General features: G+C 30.5%; 2 protein-coding genes and 1 long non-coding RNA gene across 5 annotated transcripts in view; 2 read left to right on the top strand and 1 right to left on the bottom strand.

Moving 5' to 3' along the window:
- Nucleotides 1-576: 576 nt before the first annotated feature.
- Nucleotides 577-16574, top strand: Slmb (beta-transducin repeat containing E3 ubiquitin protein ligase slmb). Its single transcript, XM_072903894.1, has 9 exons — nt 577-1442; nt 11098-11332; nt 11438-11624; nt 11783-12239; nt 12335-12708; nt 13089-13167; nt 13258-13441; nt 13549-13596; nt 13744-16574. Exons 1-8 carry the CDS (start codon nt 1389-1391, stop codon nt 13557-13559), a joined length of 1581 nt encoding a protein of 526 aa, XP_072759995.1. The 5' UTR covers nt 577-1388; the 3' UTR covers nt 13560-13596; nt 13744-16574.
- Nucleotides 3643-26160, bottom strand: part of LOC140672067 (uncharacterized) — a 91618-nt gene continuing 69100 nt past the window's right edge. Inside the window, exon 4 of the long non-coding RNA XR_012047821.1 lies at nt 3643-3713. This is a non-coding gene — a long non-coding RNA (uncharacterized lncRNA). The remainder of the gene's footprint in view (nt 3714-26160) is intronic.
- The window catches only part of LOC140672064 (atrial natriuretic peptide receptor 1), a 95251-nt gene continuing 87688 nt past the window's right edge, over nt 18598-26160 (top strand). The window contains exons 1-5 of one of the 3 annotated variants that reach the window (XM_072903892.1): nt 18772-19043; nt 19747-20273; nt 20622-20792; nt 21272-21446; nt 21644-21852. In XM_072903892.1, coding sequence (XP_072759993.1) covers nt 20060-20273; nt 20622-20792; nt 21272-21446; nt 21644-21852 — 769 coding nt within the window. In that variant the 5' untranslated portion in view covers nt 18772-19043; nt 19747-20059. Of the gene's footprint in view, nt 18675-18771; nt 19353-19746; nt 20274-20621; nt 20793-21271; nt 21447-21643; nt 21853-26160 lie in introns of those variants that run through there. The other 2 variants (XM_072903891.1, XM_072903893.1) reach the window with 2 other exon arrangements.

Below are 26160 nucleotides of genomic sequence, written 5' to 3'. Positions count from 1 at the left end.
TTTCTTTTTTGCTTAATCTTTTTCTCAATAGCGATTTTATTTTACATATATGTAAGAAAATATGACTTAATATTTATTAAGAATAAGAAAGGAAACAAAAATATTATTTATTTACATTTAGTTTTTGTAAGATTTTATTCTTCTCATCCTCTGCAAGAATTTCTATGCAGCTATGCTTTCAATTTTTTCTTTATTATATATTATAATTATATTAATTTATTACTATTATAATATTATAATTGTATTATATTAATTGTATTATATTAATTATATAATTATTATTTTCAATTATAGAATAAATTTATAACAAACGAGGACGATTAACGTAGTAACGGATTTATTTTCCATTGATCATTATATATTTAAATTTATGTAATCAAAATTATGGGTGCGTGTTAAGCGCCGTTTTTAAAATATCACGCATCGTTTTGATGGCGTTCGAAAATTCATTCAAAGTGGACCAGCATTTAATTGACCAATCAGAACAAAAGACTCTCTTTCTCCTGATTGGTCTATCGAAATGTCCCTTTATCCAACGAGTGAGTTTACGAACGCAGCTATCTGGGAGCCTTGGCTTGCTTGGAACAGTCGATTCTCGATTCGCGTCGACAGACGTTATCGCGCACGGCGAGCCAATATTTCTCTCTCCGCGCCGTTTTCGACCGCAATATCATCGCGTTGGCCAATCGTGGGATCCTATTCTCGGCTCTCGGTTATATCGAATTGCGCATTCTCAAGTCACATCTCGCGTGTCGTCCGTCCGCCCGTCTGTCCGTCCGTCCGTCCGTCCGTCCGTCCATCCATCCATCCATCCATCCATCCATCTATCTATCCGTCTGTCTGTCTGTCAAGTCGTTCGTTCGCTCGGCCCAGTTCGGCACTGTCTGCGCCACGAGCAAGTTCGTTGATTGTGATCTCATGTTGGGGGAAAAAAAAAAGGAGCTTGATATCTCGTGTGCGATCTCGAGTCTCGAGAAAGATCCCGATACGTCATCGCGACGCGCGGAAGAGAGTCGACAGTAGACGCTCCCCGCTGCTACCTAGACCGTTGTACGGCATAGTTATTTGCGAGCTGTTGTGTTGGTGAAATGTCCCGCCGACTTCCTGTGATGCATGGCGAGGACTCGTAAGCGAGCGTCATTCACCGTCACGTCGTCGCCGTCGTTTGTGCGCGCCAAGTGGTTAAAGGCAGAATCGTGTTCGCGTTGTCGCCGTCTCGGCGTGGACTCCCTTTTCAGCGGTCATTCCTGAGAAGGATTCACGATATATAACATAGTTCTCTCCGCTTCTTGTATAAGAGTCACACGTCAACTTGGTGGGAAAACTGTACGGAACGCCAGTTGCCGAAAGTCGTTCATCGGGACGGTGGACGTTGCCATACGAGTGAGATGATCAACATGGAAACGGACAAGATTATCGACGACACGAACACGAGTCAGCAGGTGAGAGTGACTAGGCAATCTAAGTGTCCGCTCGACGTTTCCTCTCGTCGCGAAAAAAAAAACTATCGCCATCTTGTGCCTCCTCGCGACCGACCGTACGAATCGTCCGTCCGTTGACTCTGCACGTGTTTTACTTCCGAGATATTCGAGGTCAAACTTGAATTGTGAGTCGCGTCGTGCGTGATTATTTCTTGTGTTATTAGAAGAAGAGAGAGGGAGAGAGAGAGAGAGAGAGAGAGAGAGAGAGAGAGAGAGAGAGAGAGAGAGAGAGAGATAGATAGGAAGAAGATTAGAATTTGAACGATACACCTTGAGCACTTGTTTATAACTTATCAACGTGTGACAATTATCTGTCTAACAGAGAGGATCGTGTCTTATGTCACGATCGACTCCTCTGATATCGAATCGTCTACTTATCTTTCACATTTCCGCTCAAATGTAAAGAAGAAAAAAAAAAAAAAAAAAAACAATAAACGAAGTAAACAGATTTCTTTCCGATGTTTTCATGTCGATCGACGTGAAGGACGATGACGTGAAGTCCAGTTGTCATTTCGCGTGTAAGGACTGTTTGCAAATGCAGATGCAAATCGCGCATCTCGCGTTGCGGAGTCCCCTCCTCTCACTCTCTCAGTGTTTTTTTTTTATTTAACTCGCGATCCTTGACAAGAATCCTTTTACAGATCGAGCGATCGTATGATACGCGGATGACGTATGTACATTAGGTGTTATAATAAATGCCTTGACATTCATTAGACAGCTATCGTATCATCGCGTTATATCTATAGATGAGTAGTATCTACAGATTGCGATACTGGTCTGGCGTAGCGAGAAAAATAGCCAATCATGCTTCATTAAATGACCAATTCTTCATTTATACCTCGTCTGATTAAGGTATCAGACGTTTCGCGTCCAAGGATATAAAAAGATGACAATTTTTAATCGTGTTTCCTTATTACGCTCGGCTTTTAATCTCCCTTTCCTAATTGTAAGATTTAAACACGCGTCCGTATTTAACACGAAACGTGACAGAATAGCGATAATACAGAATAGATTTAATAACATTTCGCGAGTGACACATGTCTGATTAGCTGGAATCCGATTGTCTCCAGCGCGCTACATACAATCGATGTTTTAGCTCTGCCCCCTCTTGTCTCTCTAGAGGTCTAGCAACCCCTCCTATTCTCTTCGATTCGATCCGTCACGACTTTTGACTTTGTCCTCTTTTATCTACTTTTTTTCATTTTCTTGGAAAAAAGGTGTGGATAATATCGAGAATCTCGATAGCTTCGATTCGTGTTGATAATCTTGCCTTTTACAATGATAGATATTCCTCACTCAAAAAAATAATCTTGCAACTTCAATAAAAAATTTTCTAGGTGTAAAAAGTTAACTGAAACAGAAAAATTATTAGCAAATACTGTGATACTGCATATATTTTGCACTCAATCGATTTAAATGACAGAGATAGAATTTATATCTGTACTATTAGTGTAATTTAGACAGAAAATTTTTCTGCGATGCCTATCTTTAAGGCCTATTGTCAAGGACAATTATATTTGTAATTAATATTTGACAATGGGATCTAAATTTTCTAGAGGTATTGCTACAATATTGCTGCTATAAATTCTATACGTGACAAACAATATTCTAACAGATACAAAAAGTAGCGATAAATTTTAATTGAAACATCTAGAAATCTATCTATATTAGCAAAATATTTTTTTGAATGTATCTAAAAGAGAAAATATATATGAATAATTCCACCTTATCTCCTGATATTATATTTAAAGTTTTATTTTTAATTTCTTTACTTCTAATTTTATTACAATATATATATATATATATATATATATATATATATATATATATATATATAATATACATTATGTATATATTAATGTCAATTTTTATTTCTTGTTCTACTTATCTCTCGAGTATTTATTTGCATATTTCGAATCTAACGTTCGCATAATGAACATTATGACAGATTGATCAGCGACTCAGTTCATAATTAATTCATATGCAGCGTACAATGCATTTAAATGTGTGTGTGTGTGTGTGTGTGTATGATAATGTTGCGGCTGTATGGACTCCTGTGGATGCACGATAACAGTCGTTATTCTTCATAATTACATACGTTTGTTGCAACACGGCGCACCGGAAGTGCAGCTACAACTTCTTATCCCGCGCTCGGATGATGGTCCCTCCTACGCTTATTGCGCTCATAAATCATATATCGTTCTAAATGTATCACACACGTTCTTCCTGTGACTGAAAAATACGTGTAAAAATCTTTATTTTACGAAGTTTCAAGAAATAAACACAATTTAAATTTATATACGCAAATATATAAAGTTTTTTTTAAATAAAATTAGTTAAAAATTTTATCCAACATGTCTCTCTTCTCTAATATCTGTATTCGTGTAATTATGATAATATCCCAGATACACACTTTCCTTTTCATATAATTAAATCTTTTTTTTTTTTACGTAATTGAAAAAAATATTTTCTAAAATACATATATTAAAAGACATTTCTGATATTTTAACATATTAATTTTTAATCTTAATTAATTTTATTCGGTTTCTCCATTTCTTCATTTATGATTTAGACTAGTACATTCGTAATTTCCGCACATTTCTCAGTGATGAATAACGTTATTCCAATAGAGAATACCAGCACAGATGGGCTTTCAAACGTCAGTCTGTCGATGATAGAAAGAGAGAGAGAGAGAGAGAAACAGATTGCGATCCTTGAACGAGAAGGTCGCGCGAATTTACCTACGTATAATACGATATTCATGGATTTGGACATCATTACTCTCGAGTACTGACGCTGGATGTAATAAGCAAATATTTCAAATTGAATACTTCCGTAATCTTATTGACGAATATATATGTATACTCAATCCCACTAGATAAACGACATCGATTAATAAAAATTGAAAGCTAACAGATAGAGAGAAATTATTTATTCTTTAACTATTAATATAAAATTAATATTGTGTTGATTGTAATTTTTGAGTAAAAAAATTTCCAAAACAATTTATTGCTCAAGGAAAAAAATGTTATTTATTATTCTGGTAATATATATTACTACGATTTATATTATATGTATAATTGCACATAGTTATGCATAGTAACAATTTCAGAAAGTGGTTCTTTGCAGCGAGACTTTGTACATCTACTTTTTAGGAACATTTTATTCTTCAGATAACATTATGTAAAAATCCACTCTTTTAAAGTTTTATTTATTCTAACTCTTTTATTAAAAAGTTATTGTTGATAACAACATGTTGTCATTAGGATTACAGACTCCAAAAAGCTCCTCTCTATTTAATAACAATTACTTCCATTTTACTCGAAATTGTAATAATGCCGAATGTAACAGAGCGTCGACAGGCTATCGATGTTAATGAACTTTATATCCATGCGAGGACGAGAAATAAGCGTTAACGAAAAAAAGCGCGTTCACGATAACGGTAATGGATCCACCGTTTTGCCATCCGCGAGTAGAGCGGTTTAGATTTTTACTTTGTCCCCCGTATATATATCCTAGTCATTACCGCGAGACGGAAATCCATTTGAATCTCAGTAAGAGATAAAATAAATAATAAGGAAGTACATATGGTAGGTATAAATTCTCGGCGCCCTTCCGAGACTTTTGCATAATGACACGCGTACATGTAAATCCGCGTGCGTGAGCAATGTCAAGCGGGAGGTACCTTTCCTTTTTAGGCGTCGCCATAATGTTTCGGTTTCGTTGCCCGAGATAAAAAAGACACTGCGAAATGCTTCTGACCCTGTACTCGTGGGATCTGCAACAGCGTGCAAGATCGATTCTTTGTTCGTAATAAATAACATTTCTCTGTTTTCATTTTTGGATGATTTTCACAAGCTGAGTAAATATTTTCAAGTTGATTATATATGTATCTCTTTTTCAGATTGGAAATTTTACTCTGAAATTATTTAATTTCTGATCCTTTGATTATAATAGGGACAATTATTTTTGAATATTTGCTAAGGTATCTCACATTCAAAAAAAATATCTTGCTAATGTGAATAGATTTCTAAATTCTTAATTAAAATTTATCGCTACTTTTTGTATCTGGTAGAATTTTGTTTGTCACGTATAGAATTTATAGCAGCAATATTCTAGCAATACCTTTAGAAAATTTAGATCCCATTGCCAAATATAATTGATAGTAGGTCTTAAAGATAGCCATTACAGAAAAATTTTCTGTCTAAATTACACTAATAGTACAGATATTCTGTCTGTGTCATTTAAATTGATTAAGTGCAAAATATATGCAATATCACAGTATTTGCTAGTAATTTATCTGTTTCAGTTAATTTTTTACACCTAGAAAATTTTTGTTGAAGTTGCAACATCATTTTTTTGAGTGCACGGTTTCTTTCACTAAAGATATATCTAGTTATTAGGAAATTTTGAAACTATCTGACTTGGATATTTGTGCGGTGTGTCAGAGTCCATTGTTAATTTTAATGTTCTCTTTACGCTTTCTAACGTCACGATTCTCCGACGGCCGCTTCTCTTAAACCTTCAGAAGTTGTCGACCTCTTTGTGCCAGAATAGACGAGCGAATTCACGGAGCAAAAACTTGTTTCACGATTCATTCCATGAAATCACGTACATTTCGGTCTTGCGACACTACTTCCCTTGTAAATGCATTCAAAGCATTAATTAAAAGACAACGTTCAAGTTTCGTTGAAATCAACTTAATAATTGCCAGACAGTTTTATTTTAAATATACTGAGAATATAAATTGTGTCGTTTACATTAAAATTTGACAAAAGTAGTAAAATTATATAAAAAAAAAAATATTTGTAGATTGCAATCTAATTACAGTATTTTAAGTACAAGGATAATAGATGAACGTGATACACGTGGCAATGTTTCTTGTCAAAAATTGAAGTACATTTCCTTAAAATATAATAGATACTATAAATATTTCCTGACTATAAGTGAAAAAGAAAAAAGGATGCAAATAAATTAAATCATTAATCAATTTAATTTTTGGTTATTTCTGGTTATATTTTGCTTTAACAAATCCTTCAAAAAGGAGAAAGATTCGAGTCATATTTCAAGAATATTACAGTGAAACTTTTGAAAAAAAAAATGATTCTTGACAGAAGAGAAAAATCAATCGTTCCAACAGTCATCGTTCATCATCGTTCATCATCGGACCCAGTATGTATTGTTCACTTTAATCGCGGCAACAGGCGCATCGACGACATCCAGGAAGACAAAAGAATCAGGAGAGCGTAGATTCGACACGAGTTCGCGATACCGTTATGCCAGGAGCACTCCAAGTGTTTTCAGGTGATCGCGCTGCGCGCGCATCATCGCTAGACTCGTCTCTTCGTGATACAATAATACAAGGGACACACAACTGCCGCAGGGTCGGTCTTTCGATAGGGGGTCCCTATATAATAGATCATAATAACGTACAATTCTTGGCTCACAAAAAGTATCTATTTTTAAGCGATGTTTTAAAAGATCTTCAAAAATACTGGCTGTAATTTAGTATGTATAATTCTTTCAACGTCCTAAAGATGTAACTTTCTATGCCGTTTTGTTTCTTTTTAGAAAAAGAGTGACATTTTTTAAGAGTCTGAAAATAATGAGAAAAGATGCATTTGAGATTTTTTGAATGTCAGATATACAAATTTCTTGTAAGCTTTTTTGACATGTTGACGTACGTTGACTTGGTCTTTTAGACGTATAAAGTTGTTGTCCATTTGTCGCTGTTTTCTAGCCGTTTCTATACGACGTGGGGATCTTATAGCCTTCATTAACGAGTATTTATTAACGCGATATGGGTCTTTTATGACGGTTTTCACTTCCTGGCGTAGGGGAGACGTCGCGGCAAGTAGGTCAGACGCGAAATATACGATTTCGCAGACTACAAATCGTTGCTTAGAGTATAAACGGGATTTTCCTGCATATCTCGTGTGACACACTTCTAGTGTATATGACATACGGCTATTACAGATAAAGAAACACTACACAAGGTGTCCTAGAATCGTTCCGGAATAGTGAACACGTTAGTATATAGCTCCTTATGAAATTTTAAATTAATCTTGATAAAAGTGTCAATGGCATATCTTTTTCCGTACCTTTTCCAAGTGGCTGGATCTTAAAATTCAATTAAAAATTTAAGGTATTTTATTATTCAATTTCTTTGGAGTTCAATTTAGGCAAAAAGTGTCAATGGCATATCTTTTTCCGTATCTTTTCCAAGTGGCTGGATCTTAAAATTCAATTAAAAATTTAAGGTATTTTATTATTCAATTTCTTCGGAGTTTAATCTAGGCAAAAAGTATCATTTTCAGAGATCTATAATTCGAAAGATATCGAAATCATTTTCGCTAACGAAAAATCAGAAATTTTATGAAGAATAACCATTTTTCCTCGATTTTTGAATATTTTGTAGAGAACATTGCATCAGACGAAGTTGAGAAACAACGTGAAAACGTTAAGATTGACGCGACATTTGCATAAGTTTTTTTTTTTACAATAAAGTCTCACTCTCGACAATTGTGCTCGTGGAACATCCTCCTAACATTGTGGCATTCCCTATTGCATTTGCGGATGCACTTTCTCCAATCGTGCAAATGTAATTCTTCGTTTACAAAAATATCGCCCACTCGGTTCCTTCGTGTACGTATGCGTATATATCTGTGTATATTTTTCAATTCAACAATAAATTCATCGTTTTCTATTAATAAGATTCGTTGCACGGGGAAAATTATGTAAACTTACGTGGGATGATAGCGTAGATAACGCTGTTTGCTCAATCGGCTGGGAAAAGCCTTCCCTCGAGTGTTAGAAATGAAGAGAATTAATATATATGGAGTATAAGTTTAAAGAGAAGAATTACTTCAGGAGAGATAATATTTAAAAAATCAGATACATATATTAAAAAAAAATAAATTCCTAAAAATTATTTAGAGGCATTAATATCACGTGAATGATGTCGTAATATTTATTTTAAATTTTCATAGCAAAACAGAATTAAGTCTGACAATATTCTGTTTTCACATTAAATCCGATAGCCTTGAAATTAAATTAGCACGGTAATGCATGAATTGCTGCATATTTATTTAAATTATCTGATCTAATCGAATACCGGACAAATAATAATTTTTATATAACACGGGACAATAAACAATTTTTGATAGACACAAAATTTTGATAAAAAAAAAGAAATTGGAAGTAGCAAGTAAAAAAAAAAAAAAAAAAGAAACAATATTTTCTATTATATCCTCGTATATTATACATTTTAATTAATGTAATTTTTATATACATACAATATATAATTTTTTTATATATAATAATAATAATATATCATTTTTATTACATAAAATTATATATAAAAATATATATAAAATATATAATATTTTTTTAATGTGTAATTAAAGTACAGTACATGTTATATATTTATTGTGTTGATTTGCTCTCTTTTTTTTTTTAAATAGAAAACTTTTTTGAGCGTAAAATATTGTAATAGAAAAGAACTCAATAAAGGATATACGAAGATTAGGTTTGATCAATACGCGTTCTTACATTCTATTTTTATCTATACCAAAGGATGTTCTTGATGATATCCCTTGCGGTTAACATTATCGGATATTGGCGACAAGTACCGACGATAAGGATGACACATAAATAGTGAAAGTGCAAACGTGTGAGACTGCTTTCTTTCGTGAACAGTACATCTTATGCACATTTATGCCACATGCCTGAATTTCTGTACAATTCGATTAGTCATACTTGCATAGCATGTGTCAACAATCTTAATGCTACGTGACAATCGCATAAATTTACCTTGCATATTTTATTAGTGCTATTGAATATACTATTCATTCGATTATTGCGTAATGGGATTTATATTTACGAATCGATCACATATAACGTGGACCTTGCTTAATTTCAATTAAAATTTATGCTAAAATCAAATATATATTAAAGAGCACGTGATCGTTTATCGAAGTGATTACTCGCTAAAATTGGAATATTTGTTCATGTTGTATGTTGCTTGAAATGTGATCACCGATGATTACAGTATTAACGAGGAAAACGAGATGCTCGATACAAACCAGGACGCAACGTAAACGAATTAATTTATAAGAGCTCTCGCGTGAGATATGAGAGAGGTCAAGAACCTGGTACTTTGCTATGTCTTAAGATCTATCCGCGATTACAAACTCTAATTTTATTTATCAGATCGCTCTATAAATTGACGCGTATTTTTTTCCAGAACTTTAAAACATGGTGTACTTTGTTTTTTGTTGAACACAATGACATGTATTTCTTTTCTTATGTCATAAGTTGCTGCTATCTTTCCAAGTTATATATTCACTTTAAAATTTGATTTGATTAAGCGATAATCTCTGGATAAGCTATCTGATGACGGAATCTTTTGGCATATTGTGACTTTTATCTATGTATATCATTATTTCGAGAGAGATAAGTGAGATTAACAAGAACCAGACGTTTTGCACGTTGACAGGAAATCGATTACTTTACTTGTTCTTTTTAATGGAAGAGGAAAAGCAATTAGCACATATAATTTAAAATTCTTGTATTTTATTTATCACTAACAATAGTATTTTATTATTGATCAATACCAGTGTCGTCAACCAATAACAGTATCAATAATCGCTAGTTTATGTAAAAGAAAAATACTTAAAAGGCTCTAATTTCCACATTCAATTATTCATATTTCACAATTTTTTTTCAAAGAATACTTTCCATTTATCGACACAAGTTGATACAAGCGTCTTTTTTCAAAATCCAGTGATAACAAAGGTAGAATGACGCTTATGTCGACACAAGTCGACATAAGCTAAATGGAAAGTATTACCCTATATAAATTGACTTGTATGTGTGTGATTAGTAGGATAAAATGCAAATTTTTGTTAGATAAAATATTTGTTTTATTTTTAAAATTTATATTATTTTGTAAGATTGATCGCGTGGTTAACTACGTAATTGTATTGATAATGCATATATATATATATATATATATATATATATATATATATATATATATTTCATTTGCATGATAACTTGAATATCTTGGGTGTTTTTCTCTTGGAAATTGCGTACTCAAGCGCGAAGGCTTCGCACGATTTCCATCCAATGCATGCCGTTTAGGCGATTAATCAAGAAACAACAATATATGCACCGATATGATAATGCACATTGTACAACGTGATATTCTTAGTCACATTTATTTGCGCTCCGATTACTCGGCATATCGGTGACACAGTAAGAATAAATATTGTATATATATATGCGCGTATAAAAAAAGTACTAATAAAGAAATTCAAATATATGTATAATATATTTTACGTTTATACATTTTCACGATTTTTATACATTTTCACGATTCAAGTATATCATAAATGAAAAAAAATAATAATAAATACTTTTTTCGTCTGCATAGGTTTAATTTATTTTTAGTGAAAAAGAGATATTCTCAACATAGATTATATTCTAATTCTTTTTTTGTAAAACACGCGTGATGCGTACAAGAATATATTATAGAATATATTTTAAACTATATAATATAGAAAAAAATATATAATGTATATGATTGTTAATATTCTCTTACATTCTGTTACAGTATCCCATGACGATACTGTACGATCCTAGTTGCAAAAAGGAACCATCTACAGGAGTAGCTACGCAATATGGACAGGAAAAAGAAATTTGTATGAAGCTATTTGAAAGATGGAGTGATCCGGAACAAGTGCACTTTGTCGAACAGCTGTTAGCAAAAATGTGTCACTATCAGCATGGACACATCAACGCGTATCTCAAGCCAATGCTGCAAAGAGACTTTATCTCACTTTTGCCAAGTATGTAATTAAAATTTACGCTTTATGTGTGTCTAACATTTTATGGCATATTCTTTAATAATATTTATTATTGTATTTCGACTAACAACATCGAACGTTTTACAGAAAAAGGATTGGACCACGTTGCAGAAAGTATTCTTTCATACTTAGACGCTAAATCACTTGTTTCTGCAGAACTGGTATGCAAGGAATGGCATAGAGTAATCAGCGAAGGAATGCTTTGGAAAAAGTTGATTGAACGCAAAGTTCGAACGGATTCAGTCTGGAGAGGATTGGCCGAAAGAAGGGGATGGTGAACAGATTTATTCAACATAAAATCTAAACTCTCGACACATGATATACATATAGAATAACATAGATGATATACACATCTTTATGAATTGTAATAAACATATAAATACACATATTTTTTTTACATTTTTTATATATCTTTTATAATTTTGCTTTCAGGATACAATACCTCTTTAAACCGAAACCGGGCGAACAATTTCCTAATCACAGTTTCTATAGATCTCTTTATCCAAAAATTGTCAAAGATATAGAGAGCATAGAAAACAACTGGAGAATGGGCCGATTTAATCTTCAACGAATTAATTGCCGCAGCGAGAATTCGAAAGGTGTTTACTGTTTACAATACGACGATCAGAAGATAGTTTCCGGGCTTCGTGACAACACGATTAAAATCTGGGATAGAAATACTCTGCAATGCATTAAGGTGTTAACGGGGCATACAGGTTCTGTGCTATGTTTGCAATACGATGATAAGGCTATAATATCTGGTTCCTCGGACAGCACTGTGAGAGTTTGGGACGCTAATACAGGCGAAATGGTTAATACGCTAATTCATCATTGTGAGGCAGTGTTGCATCTTAGATTTAACAACGGCATGATGGTTACATGCTCTAAGGTCAGTAGAAAAAAAAATAGAATAGGATTTTTACATATTTCTTAATCTGCACAATCCGTGATTAAATCATTACTGACAATAATTATTATTCACAGGATCGCTCAATAGCAGTTTGGGATATGACATCGCAGACAGAGATCGCATTAAGAAGAGTTTTAGTGGGACACAGGGCAGCAGTGAATGTAGTCGACTTTGACGAGAAATACATAGTTTCTGCGAGTGGTGATAGGACTATTAAAGTATGGAATACATCTAACTGCGAGTTCGTGCGAACGTTGAATGGGCATAAGCGCGGTATAGCGTGTTTGCAATATAGGGATCGCTTAGTAGTTAGTGGTAGTAGTGATAATACCATACGACTGTGGGATATCGAGTGTGGAGCATGCCTACGTGTTTTAGAAGGACATGAGGAACTAGTGAGATGTATTCGATTCGATAGTAAACACATTGTCAGTGGTGCTTATGATGGGTACGTATATGAAAATCTTAATCCTAATTTTAATTTTGCCTTCAACATTGTGGAATCAACAATATTTTTAGTAATTGTATAGAAAATTTATCATGATTACATTATATACTCAAAATTTTTATTATTATTCATATAATTCTTATTTCTTCCTTTATAAGAAAGTTGACAAATTTTATTTATAATATATATATTTAATATACAAAAAAAACTAAAAGTGTTTTAAATAATTTACACGTTATGGAAACTAGAATTAGAAATTTCACATTGATAATTTTAAAGAAAATTAAAAGCTTTGCCTTAAGAATTATTTATAATTTTTTAAATGTGACGAGGGGAAAAGATATTGTACCATCTAATACATTTATTATTGTATGTTATAGTAAAATTAAAGTTTGGGATTTAGTAGCAGCTTTAGATCCTCGTGCTGTTGCTAGTACACTATGCTTACGTACCTTGGTGGTAAGATATATTTTTGTGTATTTTCTTTTATCATATTTATCAGTAAGAAAAAATTTGTATTAAATTCTGAACAATTGTATTTTTTTATAGGAGCATACTGGACGTGTATTTCGTCTTCAGTTTGACGAGTTCCAAATTGTCTCATCCTCCCATGATGATACAATACTCATTTGGGACTTTCTTAATTACAATCCATCAACTGGAGGAAGTGTATGCAGCGGACGCTTACCGATGGATGGAGCGCCAAATCAAGCTGACACTAGATCTCCTTCCCGTAATATACAATAAATAGATTTCCTATAATTTCGCTAGTTAATAAATAGCTTTTAAAAATATGTTATAATTATTAAATGAAAATAAAAATACTTTTCTTATTTGTAGCATTTGAGTGACGCATTAATACGGAGATTCCTTTATTGTGATATAATTGTAAGTATATTATGTAAATTATCTGACTATTGTTCACTAACAAAACTTAGAAATAACTTGTTTGATAATGATAATTAATATGGATAACACTAAAAAAATATGTTAAAAGTAAATCGCAGAACTTGATTGCTAAATTTTATATTTTAGACAAGTGGTTAGTGAGTGAATCCAATGTGTTCACGATAATGTACACGAAGACCGAAATGTTTGATGATGAGTGTCCAATGTGATAGTTAAACATCACAGTGACATCTGAAAAAGAAACTAGGTCAGCAAATGACTTAGACTTATATAGTGCTAAGATTCAGTTGCTGGGACAAGAAAAGAAATTTCCCAAGAGATAGGGAAGTAAAATCGACTGACCTTTTCTGCGTGAATCTATAAATTATAATTTGTATATGTGCTTGACACACTATGTTCAGGAACGAACAATATGTTTAAAAAGAAACCACATAAATACATCCCATGGATGTAAACGATTGTCGTCGTTTGCTTTGGCCATATCTGGAATTCTTCTACGCTCTATGACATAATAGAAGTCGAGACCATTTTCCTAACGTAAAGTAAAATCAAAAAAAAGAAAAAAAAAGAAAAAAAAGACTTATATGGAATAAAATGAAGCGTTTTTAAGGAGGCTGGCTATTACTTTTAATAAAACATTAGATGTGTTATAGTAAATTAATAATTTTTTTATATAATTAATTTATGAAGTAAGAAAATATTGTAAAATGTTTGATTGGAGTACTTATTTTGTGTGAATGTGTAAAAAGAAATTGCTAAACGAGAATGTTGTTGCACCGATTATATTGTTTTTGGTGAATAGCTGATATCAAAATGCTAAATATACCTTCGTTTAGCATTGCGAACAATCAATTGTGAATGTATGATTTTTAGTAGGTGTTTTCAATCTTTATAAAGCTTATGTTATTTAAAAAGTGAAGAATCAACCTCTGCACTGGTATATAATATCATTTGCATTTAAAATATAAAAATCATTACATCAGGATGTAAATATTATTATTATTATTCATACAAAGACAAATATAATGTGTGATTCTAAAATACCTATTAAAAAAGGAAGCAAACTCTATTATTATATCTGAACTATTGATCGCGTTTTAAATCATTTTATTCACATTTTCGTAATATAGTTTTCTCATTTTTAGATCTCTCTAAATTGTCAATTTGTTGAAAATATGTATGATAAATATTACTCCTTTTAATAATGTTAAATTTTAATGATTTGGTATTTCACTAAAATAAGAAATCCTCTTTAAATTAAACAAATATCTTAAACGCAAATATCTAAATGAAATGTATTGCTATCTCAATATTTATAATTATGTACATAACTAAATATATAAAGTTCATAAATAGTTAAATTGCATTACTATTAAATGCTCTAGTAATTGTGATATTATGGAATAATTTGTATTTTGCAAATGCAATACTAAAATACACATATAATATTATAAAATTATATATAATAATATGTGCAATATTATAAAATCATATAATAGTATAATATTATACAACAATATTAGTATTCGCAAAATGATTAAAATTCCATAATATTACACAATACTTTGAACATTAGTAGATATTTGATATCAAATAGTACTACAATATTAGTAATTATGTGAAAGTGAGATACTGGGAAGAAAGTGAAATGCCGAATTACGTTTTAAATATGAGTTTTGTTAATAATGGTCAGTAAAAATGCGAAATATAATCGCTTATAAACATTTATCAAGCAATAGTTATACAAAACCAGATTGTCATGGAAAATAATACATATATCAAAGCTGTAACATTATAACCATTCAAATATTTCCGAAGCCCTATAATAAGATTTTCATTATAGAAGAAAGTATATTACACATACATTTTGATTTCAGTCACATATATGTGACATTAATTTCAGATTTTGATACAAGCTATGTATACAGAATATAAGTTTACATATTATATTAATATACGTGAAAAAAAATAGTAAGGCAGTATTAAATTAACATTTAAAATACGAATTAAATTTCTTTACTCTTATAATGTACAGTTAAAAAGAAAAAGAAATATGTAGATATTGTGGATATTTGTACACAATTCGTTTGCGTTAAATATTTCTGCGTTGGACAAAGTGGAAATCAAAAATAAAAATAAAAAATTAACGAGTTGCACGCGAACTGGGTACAAAGATTGTGATTTTTGAAAAATTAATACAATTTGATGGAAATTTTGTATAATTTTGAGGTATGTATATATTTATATATATTATAGATATGGGGGATGTACTACTACTATGCAAAAAAAGCATACTTTTGTAGAGTATTATACGGCATATACATAGTCTTTGAGTTTGTGACTTGTTTTAGCAAGTAGGCGAAATAATAGTGATCGTAGTTAGGCATTAAAACGTACTCTTGCATTACAAACATTAATGTTCTCTATCGTCCTTTCACTATCTCTACAGATACGCGTATGTAGGTATTATCAAAAGACATAATTGTGTGTGCGTGTGTATGTGTGTTCTGTGTCTTCCTTATTGGAATATGAAAGATTTTCTTTTCTTTCTTTATTTTTTTTTCTTTGGCTTGAACTAAAATCTGAGATTTTAGTTGACAACTTCTATCGCATCTCGTATAAAAATGCCGAAAACATCTCATCGAATTATTCTTCGATCGAACGAAAAACATAAGTAATATGCAACATGGAATTAAATATTTGGAGATATCATGTTAATAAGTTAAGAAATTACGTGAACTTAATATCTCTTTAAAAACATGCCACGCGCTGCGATTTGATCGTAAGATGTGGATGTTTGAAAAACTATCGAAAATACCAGTGAAATATTCTTAAGAAGATATTGTGATGCTTTATTGTTAATATCGACATGAATCTTCGTGTATGAGAATAACTGAATAGAGAGGATACAAAGGCTGTGCAAAAGCTATATTCGAAATATAATACCTACACAAGAATATTAGATTTTTTAATGAATAAAAATTCATTGTTATCCCTCTCTTTTTCTCCTTGTGCATGCAATATATATATTAATTATATAGTAAAATCATGCTATTGAATAATTCAAATAAAAAATAAGCATGCAAAGTTACTTCATTTTTTTTAGTATGATTATAATATGTAATTAAAAATTTAGAGTTCCCAGAGAGATTTATTAAAAAATTTCCAGTAATTTTATTGCTCCAAAAATTTATTAATAAAAGAATGTTGAATATATTGTATCTAATTGATCATACAATATATAATATTCCTTTTTTAGATGACACATATATATATATATATATATATATATATATACACATAATCTGAAAAAAAAATAAATATCCAAATTTAGTGCAAATTTTGCTACATTAATTGTTTTAACAGATGGATACAGTGCGATTATATGTACGATATATAATTCAATTGAAAAAGATTGAAAGATCTCGGAATAACCAAGTTCATATATTTATTTCCCCTTAATCTGTAATGATAATAAAAAATATGAAAAAGCTTTTCATGGTCTCAAAGAAACATCCTATATATTCTTTTAAAATAAGGTTTAATTTAAATTAATGTTCAAAATTGCGCGCGTATTTTTGTGCGCATCAGAGGCTATGTTCCAAAATTTACTGCCAGTACTGCCAGCATATTGTCATTCTTGTTGTTCACTAGTATTAGACAAAGATGATAACATGCTGGAACAGAGGATCAGAGGATCCTTATCTATAACCTGTGAGTATATTCTAACATTGAGATGGGAAAGTCGAAGCTATGAAATTAACTAGACGAGATGACGAGCAATCATAAGGAGCTCTGTGATTGGTGGAGCGGCAGCTACATTTGCCTCATCAGAATGAAACTAGAGGGCGTTCGAGGCGTAATCCAAATACGGACATGCGTGTCTAAACATTCGTCTATCGTGACTCATTGTCAAAATTGCCGCCCGACGCTTCGACGCTCGTAAGTATAAATGCAGAAATAAATAAAGATAGCTTGCGTAACATTAAATTAATAGGAAGAAAGTTATTTTGGATTGTTTTTTTAACTAACAGTTAGGACGCATGTCCACTTGTTTCGATTGTAACGCACATTTTAACGATTTAAGGTTCAACCGGAGAGCTCGCTCTTTTGCGGCGCGCGACATCGACTGCGCATGCGCGGGAGATTTATAGACTCTTCCCTCCGACATTTTGGCGTTCAAAATATTTTGCCGTGCACGAAGATTCTCTGAGGATTCTCTGAGTGTCTCCGGTCGCTAAGCTTGGTAAGTCGATTATATTATATATGAAATATTGAAATGTTAACACACATAAAAGTAGTACAGGAGATTATACGACAACATCGCGAAAAGTAGAGAGATATATATTTAAATATTTTTTACTCTAAATTAACGAAACTGCCACACTACAAATCGAAATATTTGAAAAGTAACAAAAGATCCTGTGCGAGCATTAGTTCGACATTAACTGAAAATTGTTTATCTTATTATATATATTTCGATAAGTTTGCAAAATATTAAAAGCGAGAATAAGAGCATAGAAAGATTCTTGGTAACAGAAAATATATTCGAATTTGATGTGAAAAATATTTCATTTTATTATATTCACGAATGTATATTTTATTTATATATACCAAAAACTTAATATATATATATATATATATATATATATATAATTTTAATTTTTTATTATTTATTATTTTTTAAAATTATTTATATTACTATCATTTTCAATATATATATTATTATTTAAAGAGAAATATAGGGTCTTTTCTATATTAAACTAAAGTGCGAAGATTATATTTTAAAAGATTGATAATTTTTAATATTTTATTATATTTTAAAATTATTATTTTATAATTATCAATATATTTTAGACACCTATGAATATGGATGTCTTGAGTGAAATGTCGAAACACCTGACGGAAAGCGTTTACTGGACAAATGGCATACGGTGAAATCTATTATGCGAGTCTGCACCCTTACGGCGTTACTTGACATGGCTCAGAAAAAGAACCCTTGCAGAAATTTGATCCTGCGGAATGGTATGACAACCCCAGCGGGAAGGAGCAGATAAGTGAGTGTGCACATTGGAGCTTTCGATAACTACTATCAATCAACGCGAGATATCCGCGCGATAATACGGGGCGGCGAGACGATAGGTGCGTGTTGATGCTTGCTCGTCAGTCGGACAAAACGGTTCGCGTGACAAAGGTGCCAGTTTGTCTCCGGCAATCTTGATGTGAATCGCGGTCTCTTGCCCTTAAATATTTGCATAATTGATGACGCTTTTTTTATATTATTTTTCTATTTTCTATATTTTTTTTTCATGCAGTCTTAATTATATCTTTTCGACTCTAAGCATTCGCGTCACGAGATTTGTTTTTTCACTCTAAACATAGTTTGATGAAGCTCGAAACATAACGTGTGAAACGATGTATTTTTGGTAACTGTGCACCGTCTGAATGCAAATAAATATCAAAGCTCTCTGTCGGTGAATTTAGATTTGACAAAGTCTTGTGATAGTTTACCTACCTACGTAAAGGTTCTTCCCATTGCACGTACATTCGCTGATAAAATTCTTGAAGTGCTTAGAGATGCCGCACGATATCCGTTTTAAAAATATTAGCGCGATATCAAGTGTTAAACAGAAAACTTGTTATGTTTTACATTGGCATTAACTATAATACGCAATTATAACTATCTATAATTTTTTTTTATTTTTTCCATTTCTTAAAATAATAGATAATATCTAGTAAGTCATATTAGTACTAAATAAACGCTATTTACAAGATCTGCAAAAAAAGTAAATCAGAAATAATTAGCAAATTCAGTGAAATTGTATTTTAATTTACAAAATTGGCAATTAAAGATTCTTTTTTTATTCAAACTTAATTTTAAATTTTAAAGTTAATTTTCTTTTGAAGATGAAAAAGTAATTACATGTGTGTGTATATACACAAAATCTTTCATTTTTTTTTTTAAATTCTCTTTCATAAGTTACATGTTTTACATGTTTATTACTAAATATATTAATATTAGATAATTACATGCAATTGTATTACTTATACTTTTAGTTTAGAAAGTAGTTAAATTGTATAAAATACGTGCATAATCCATTCGTATAATCAGAGAATAATTTATTTAAGAAAGAGACAAACGAATATAATGTAATCCTCTCTCCCAAGAGAGGCTAGTGAAATAACTGTTGATACAGCCCGACACATGGTGAAAATTCTTAGACTGCATTGCAGGAGCAAATTGCAAAAACTGAAATACGGCGACGAGTGAGCTTATGAATCAGGATTTTCTACGTATGACGTGGAGTTTTTCGCGATGAAAAAAATATTTATCGAGTGATTGTGACAGAGTGTTGTGACGTGGAGACAATGATATTTCGCAATTTTCAATTCGGATTAGTGAAAAGTCCGATTTAAGCCGTTTTCCGTTTTATTTGTATCCATGGGGTCCCATAGGATCATTACATTGGTGATCTTATGGTTAATACGAGTAGAGGGCAAAGTGACGTGTCGCGAAATGCAACTGCATCGCGATTGCGAAGCATTATGCAGCGCGAATCACGATGGCGTTGTTTCTTGCGAGCTGAGGGTTGCTGTTCTCCTACCGGCAGATCCAAGATTCGATATTTCCTTACCTAAGGTTCTTCCGATTCTTGGTGAGATTATTCAGACAAACATTGAAATCAGCTAATTGTACCGAGCTGAATATAATTAAGTTTCGCGCAAATGTATTTTCGCAAATTTAATTTTATTTAAAGTTAAACTTCATAAAACGTATAATTGAATTTTTAAATTACATTTATTTTGTCTGTTATATAAAATGCGTGATTAAATTTATGTTGCACACAAACAGTACAAGAGCTTTCATTATTATTATTTTTTAAACGATAAACAAAATTAACATAATTGCATTATTAAAAACTTGTACGTAAGAAAGAAGCTTTTTTTAAAATTTAATTAAAATGAATGTATTTTGAAAAAAAATTATCATGTTCTTTTTACAGATTTAGCGGTGTACGAAGCAAGATCACGAAATTTGTTACCTCATTGGTTGAAACTAAAATTTCTGCCGCAGGATGACCACTGTGACGCAATGTATGCGCAAATCGGCGCAATTGATAGTTATTCGCATTGTGTACATTTATTCCTCGGGCCAGCATGCGATTATTGCGTCGGTATGTTGTTTTAATCCTTTTGTTGAATTTTATTTTTTTCCTTCTAAAATATAATTGCTCCATAAGAATAATTATCAGCGGGAAGCACGCAGTCTAGAAACAAACAACTCTAAAACCAATTTGATATCCCGCTTATGCTTTAATCCGTACATAAATCACGTCTATCAAAACTAAAACCTTGTGTTTTATTACATAATATTTGTTCTGATATATGTATTACATTAAAATTTCCATAATTCTTCGTATAAAAGTTGTTGCGTCAAAATTATTTAATTACTATATTATGATAGTAAATAGAACATTTAGTTTTTTATGTTTTATATATTTTTTATTATTTTTTAATGTTCGTACTATTTATTAAATCACTAATACATATGTATGTGAATTTAATAAGAAGCATATTTTCTCTGGATTATATTTCTTCTCTCTTTTTTTCGTTCTCATTACTGTATATTAATTGAGGACTTTTTTTTGCGCAGCGGTTGTTGGCAGAGTCGTGAAATTCTTTGGGGCACCATTAATTACCACGGGAGGCTTTACTTTCGATTTTACCGAGAAAAAGGTCGAGTGTAAAGATGAATATTTTATGACCACAAGAATTGGAAATTTGGCCTTCAGAGACATCGCCAAATTTTTTGTAGCTCTAATGGATCGGTATGTATGATTCGAGTTTTATATAAAAATCTCTTGGTTTTATATATATATATATATATATATATATATATATTGTTGTTGTACTAAAAATTTTCTATTTCATTGATTATTTTGTTATAAATATAATTAGCTGTTGCATGGATGAACTAAAATGATAATAAATAAAACTCTTATTGTTTTTCTTTTCTACAAATTAGGTACGACTGGCGTAAAGTGCATCTCGTCTATGGAACGAATGGACAAAGCCAAGTTGCTGGTAGACACACGTGTCAGCTTATGATGAAATCAATGGTAGAATTTATCAAGAAGGAACACAACATCACTTATGGTACTTTCGATATCGAAGCTACTAACCCGAACGATTATCCTGAAGCTTTGAGAGATCATGTTGGCAGTTCATATGGCGGTGAGTGATTTTTATTTAACTACATTATGTTATAAAAGTCATAAAAAGCTCTTGAAAGTAGAGCAAAATAATTATTTATCAAATAATAACGCACTCAAAAGGTGTTTCAAAACAAACACACGCACATTAAAAGTTTGAAAAATATACATACATATTTCTAATATATATAATAAGATTTAAAATTTACATAAAGCTATATCTTATAATGAATAAAACGAATATCAAAAAGAATATAACAGAGTAAAGTAATAAATAAAAAAGTAAATTAAATTTTATAAAAATTGCAAATTTCTAGTTAAAATAAAACCATATATTGACACATTATAAACATGATATAAAATATCAACACTGACAAATTGATTAATATTATAGTACCAACGCAAAATAGAGATGAAATAGTTATGAAGAAAATTATATAAAGTACATAAAGAGCTTCACAAAAATATTTAAGGTTTAATTATTTAAGTGTATATTCATTCTTATCATGATATAATTATCATATATATATATATATATATAGCATCATTCTTCCTCTTATGAAGTGTCGCATTACTGAATTTAGATTAAGAAGATATTAATCATCGTGTTTATCCATATATTTCTGTTTTAACTGATTAAATCGTAGACAACAATTCTCCAAGTGTTGTAAACAAGTATATTTAATAACTGTTATTGTCTCAAAATGATGAACCAGCGATAGGTACACTGTTAATATCTTACATTTACCTATCGATTCTTTACGAGAAAATATATAGCTGCAGTCATATAAATAATAACATACAGATATTATCTGACGAACAAACAACTCACGATTATGAAGTTATAATTGGTCTCCAAGTCATATTTGGCATATTTTAATCTGATAATTCAAAATTAATATACATCTTATCGCCTTATCGCCTTATAGTTTACGTCGACAGGAAGTAATGATTTTTATATTGAAATATTTTTAAACGTCTTAAAACTTATTTTCAAAGCATTTATATGTTTTTTACACATATATTAGAATTATATTCTTATTATATAGTCTGCATATTTTCATATTTTATATATATAGTAATTGATAAGTAATATTAATGATTTGTTGAAATGCTCTATTTTTGAATCGTTCCATAACGTTAATGGCGTTGTTGCTATGAGCACTCACTATAAATTTGACAAGAATCAATATATTCAGAGTGACGTGAAGGAAAGATGATACATCCCGTACATTAATCATCTCAAGAGGTTTTACTACAGTTATAATTTCTGTCGTCCTCCATTTTCTTGTTTCAGCGTAATCATTCTTCTCTCGATGCCAAATGTATAACATTGATATAAATCTTGTGAGATTATATACGTATAATTCACAAAAGTAAAATTAATTATTCTTTTATAATAGCATCGAGGCTTTAAATAATGTTTTTGTATTATAACAAATTTGTGCCAAATTTATTGTAACAGTACTAAGTAAAAAAATTCCATTGAGTAATGTGAGAAATGTAATCTATTAATAACTTCTCAGATATTGTGCTCGTTTATTATATTTTTATAAGAATAAGAAAGCATTTGCGTAATTTTTTGTTTAATTCTCTTTAATCATTAGATGATCAGTGCCTTATCATATCATTTATCGTTATCGCGTAACTTATCGTGCTTGAACATTTCTATTATTGATATCTTCTCACACGATTTTATACGTCACTACATCTATATTTAAACATTTCCTTAATGAACTTAAAAGATTATCAATATCTAGTTAAAGTGTTACAAGGATTTTTGTCCGGGATTATTTTTTTATTCGAAGATAACATCTGTCATACATACATCTATCATATACACACAAAAATACCTCTCTCTCTCTTCCCTGTGAATAATATATTATATATACAATAAATAATACATAAAAATTAATTTGACAAATGTTATAAAAATAACTTTCGAGAAATAGTCATTTTTGCACTGCGTGTGCTGAATAAATTTTATGAATATATTTCATCAAAATATTTAGTAAAAGTTTTATTTGATATAAATTTAGCAGTATAATATTTGTATATTAAATATTAATCAATATTTCGAGTGCCAAAGTATTTTATCGACTGTTGAAAGTATCGTCTCTCGTGAATTTTATGCAACAGGATCTTACGCTGGTAAAAATTGTCGGTAATAATTAATGCGTTTACAAAAAAAGAAAAAATAAATTTTTTTAATATTATATTTTCAAGTATATAATCGAGAAATTTTTCATTATTATTTTATAATTATTTTTTATTATTAAATATTACACGCATCTGAAGATATTTATATATCTTTATCTAAAATAATTTCGAAGACTTTATTTTACAATAATTTATAATTTATTCATTTAATTATATTTTACAAAGGAATTAGTATTCATTAGTCTTTTTATTATTCTAACGAGGAATAGCATTTAAATAAATTAAGATTAAAATTTTATAATTATTCTATTGCGCGTTTAATATTACATCGTAGAGAAAAATTACGATACGCGTAAGTTGAGAGACAAGAAATTAAATGCTTTTGTACATAATTTGAAAATTGGAGAACTTTACAACGTGTAAAGTGGACGCGTCATTCGCACTCCTGTATCACTTTCATGAAAAATGTGTAAATATTTGTAAATGTTGTCGATAAATTATGTATAAACGCTTATTTGCATGTGCTTTTAATATCGAACTACATCGTTCAATATATATGCACTGAGAGCATATGTAAATAAGCTTTTATGACAGTTTTTCACATGCTGCATAATATTGCAGTTCCATGCTAGCAAAGTTGAATGTTGTAAAAGCGTTAAGCTCAGGAGAGCAAGTACGTCAAAGTGACATCTTTGATGATAAGGACATTAGCGAATGCTTTTAAGTTTTTCTCTGACTTGTCTGAAGAAACGGCATGGAGTCTTAAAAAAGATCTTTAACGACTCTATCGAACGCATTTACAATGCATTTACGCTCTGGTTTCATCAAAATATAATGTCGCAGATTTTTTACATTTTCACTTATGACTTTTTTGATTAATTTGGGGTCTATTATTTTTCAGTAAAAATTTTCTTGAATAGTTTTTTTATTAGATATTTTTTTGTAGGATATCGGTACGTTTTAAATATTTTTAAAAATCAACAGTTAAGTGAAAGCAAAATATACAGTTATTGTATTTTTACAATTATTGTATTTTTATTCTGTAATTTTTTGAAGTTTTTTTTTGTTTTTTTATAAAAATATGCTATAAGTATATTTTTTAACACTGCTGTATTTACAATTGATTTACTTCTATAATATAGTGTATTTTATTTTAAGATCACTTATAGAACAGAATGTGTTTCCATGATAAATTATCTCTTTCTTACTCCAGTTAGAAGCTATTTTTGAATGATTAAAGGACTAGGTAACTCTTGCGTAAATGTTCAACAGTTCTTTCACTTCGAAAATCAGAGAGTTGACCCTGATATATAATGAAAGAGCTGCGACATTTGAAACATATGATTACAAAAGTAGTTTAGAATAAAATCTGGAATAATTTCGGACTCAAAAAATAGATATACATATTTATAAATATTTATAAATATTTATACATATTTTTAACGTTTAACGATAAAATTACATAATATTACGTCATTACATATTATGTATAATTTCATCATTAGGTGTTAAAAATGTATATATATGTATATACATACTTTTTTTATATGTAAATAATAATGACTTTATTATACAGACCTAATCATCAATATCAATAATATATAAAAATTTTTACTTATAATTTATTAACATTTTTATATTTAAAACAACAATTCTTAATATATTTTTATGATTTTGTTTCTTTAAAATATTTGATAATATCGTTACGTTTTGCAAAAAAAAATCTCGGAAATTGATGGGCAATAGATTGATTCAGGAAGGAAGTACACATGCGAGAGATTGATGATTGCCATATCCGATAATTTCTACCGAGTATTGTCAACGTATGTGATTTGTGATATTGTGTGTAAAACTTCTTTTTCCATTAATATTTACGAGCATGCATGTAGAACGAGTGGTGTGTTATCGATAAAAGTGTGAGATACGGGGATTTCCATTATTATTTTTACTGAGATATTAGCGCTGTCCAAACTCTCTTTTCCTCACTCTTTTCCTCCCTAAAATACGAGATTTAAATATTTGCAAGATAAAATTTCCTCGATCACCTCTAATGATCATGACGTTGCCTGAATCTATAAAATTTTAATTTAATTTGAATATTTTATGAATATTGTACAATTTTTATAAAAAAGAAATAGAAGAGAAAAAATAACTTTACAAAATATTATAG

This window comes from Anoplolepis gracilipes, chromosome 12 (assembly GCF_047496725.1).
Source record: "Anoplolepis gracilipes chromosome 12, ASM4749672v1, whole genome shotgun sequence".
In the NCBI taxonomy this organism is placed as follows: Eukaryota; Metazoa; Arthropoda; class Insecta; order Hymenoptera; family Formicidae; genus Anoplolepis; species Anoplolepis gracilipes.
Note: the sequence above shows the minus strand (reverse complement) of the source record. Positions and strands in the feature narration are given on the sequence as shown.

Coding starts and splice junctions, on each gene's coding strand:
- Slmb (XM_072903894.1), top strand. CDS start 1,389: ATGATCAACATGGAAACGGACAAGATTATCGACGACACGAACACGAGT. Junction 1,443..11,097: donor ACACGAACACGAGTCAGCAG/GTGAGAGTGACT, acceptor ATTCTGTTACAG/TATCCCATGACGATACTGTA. Junction 13,168..13,257: donor TATGCTTACGTACCTTGGTG/GTAAGATATATT, acceptor ATTTTTTTATAG/GAGCATACTGGACGTGTATT.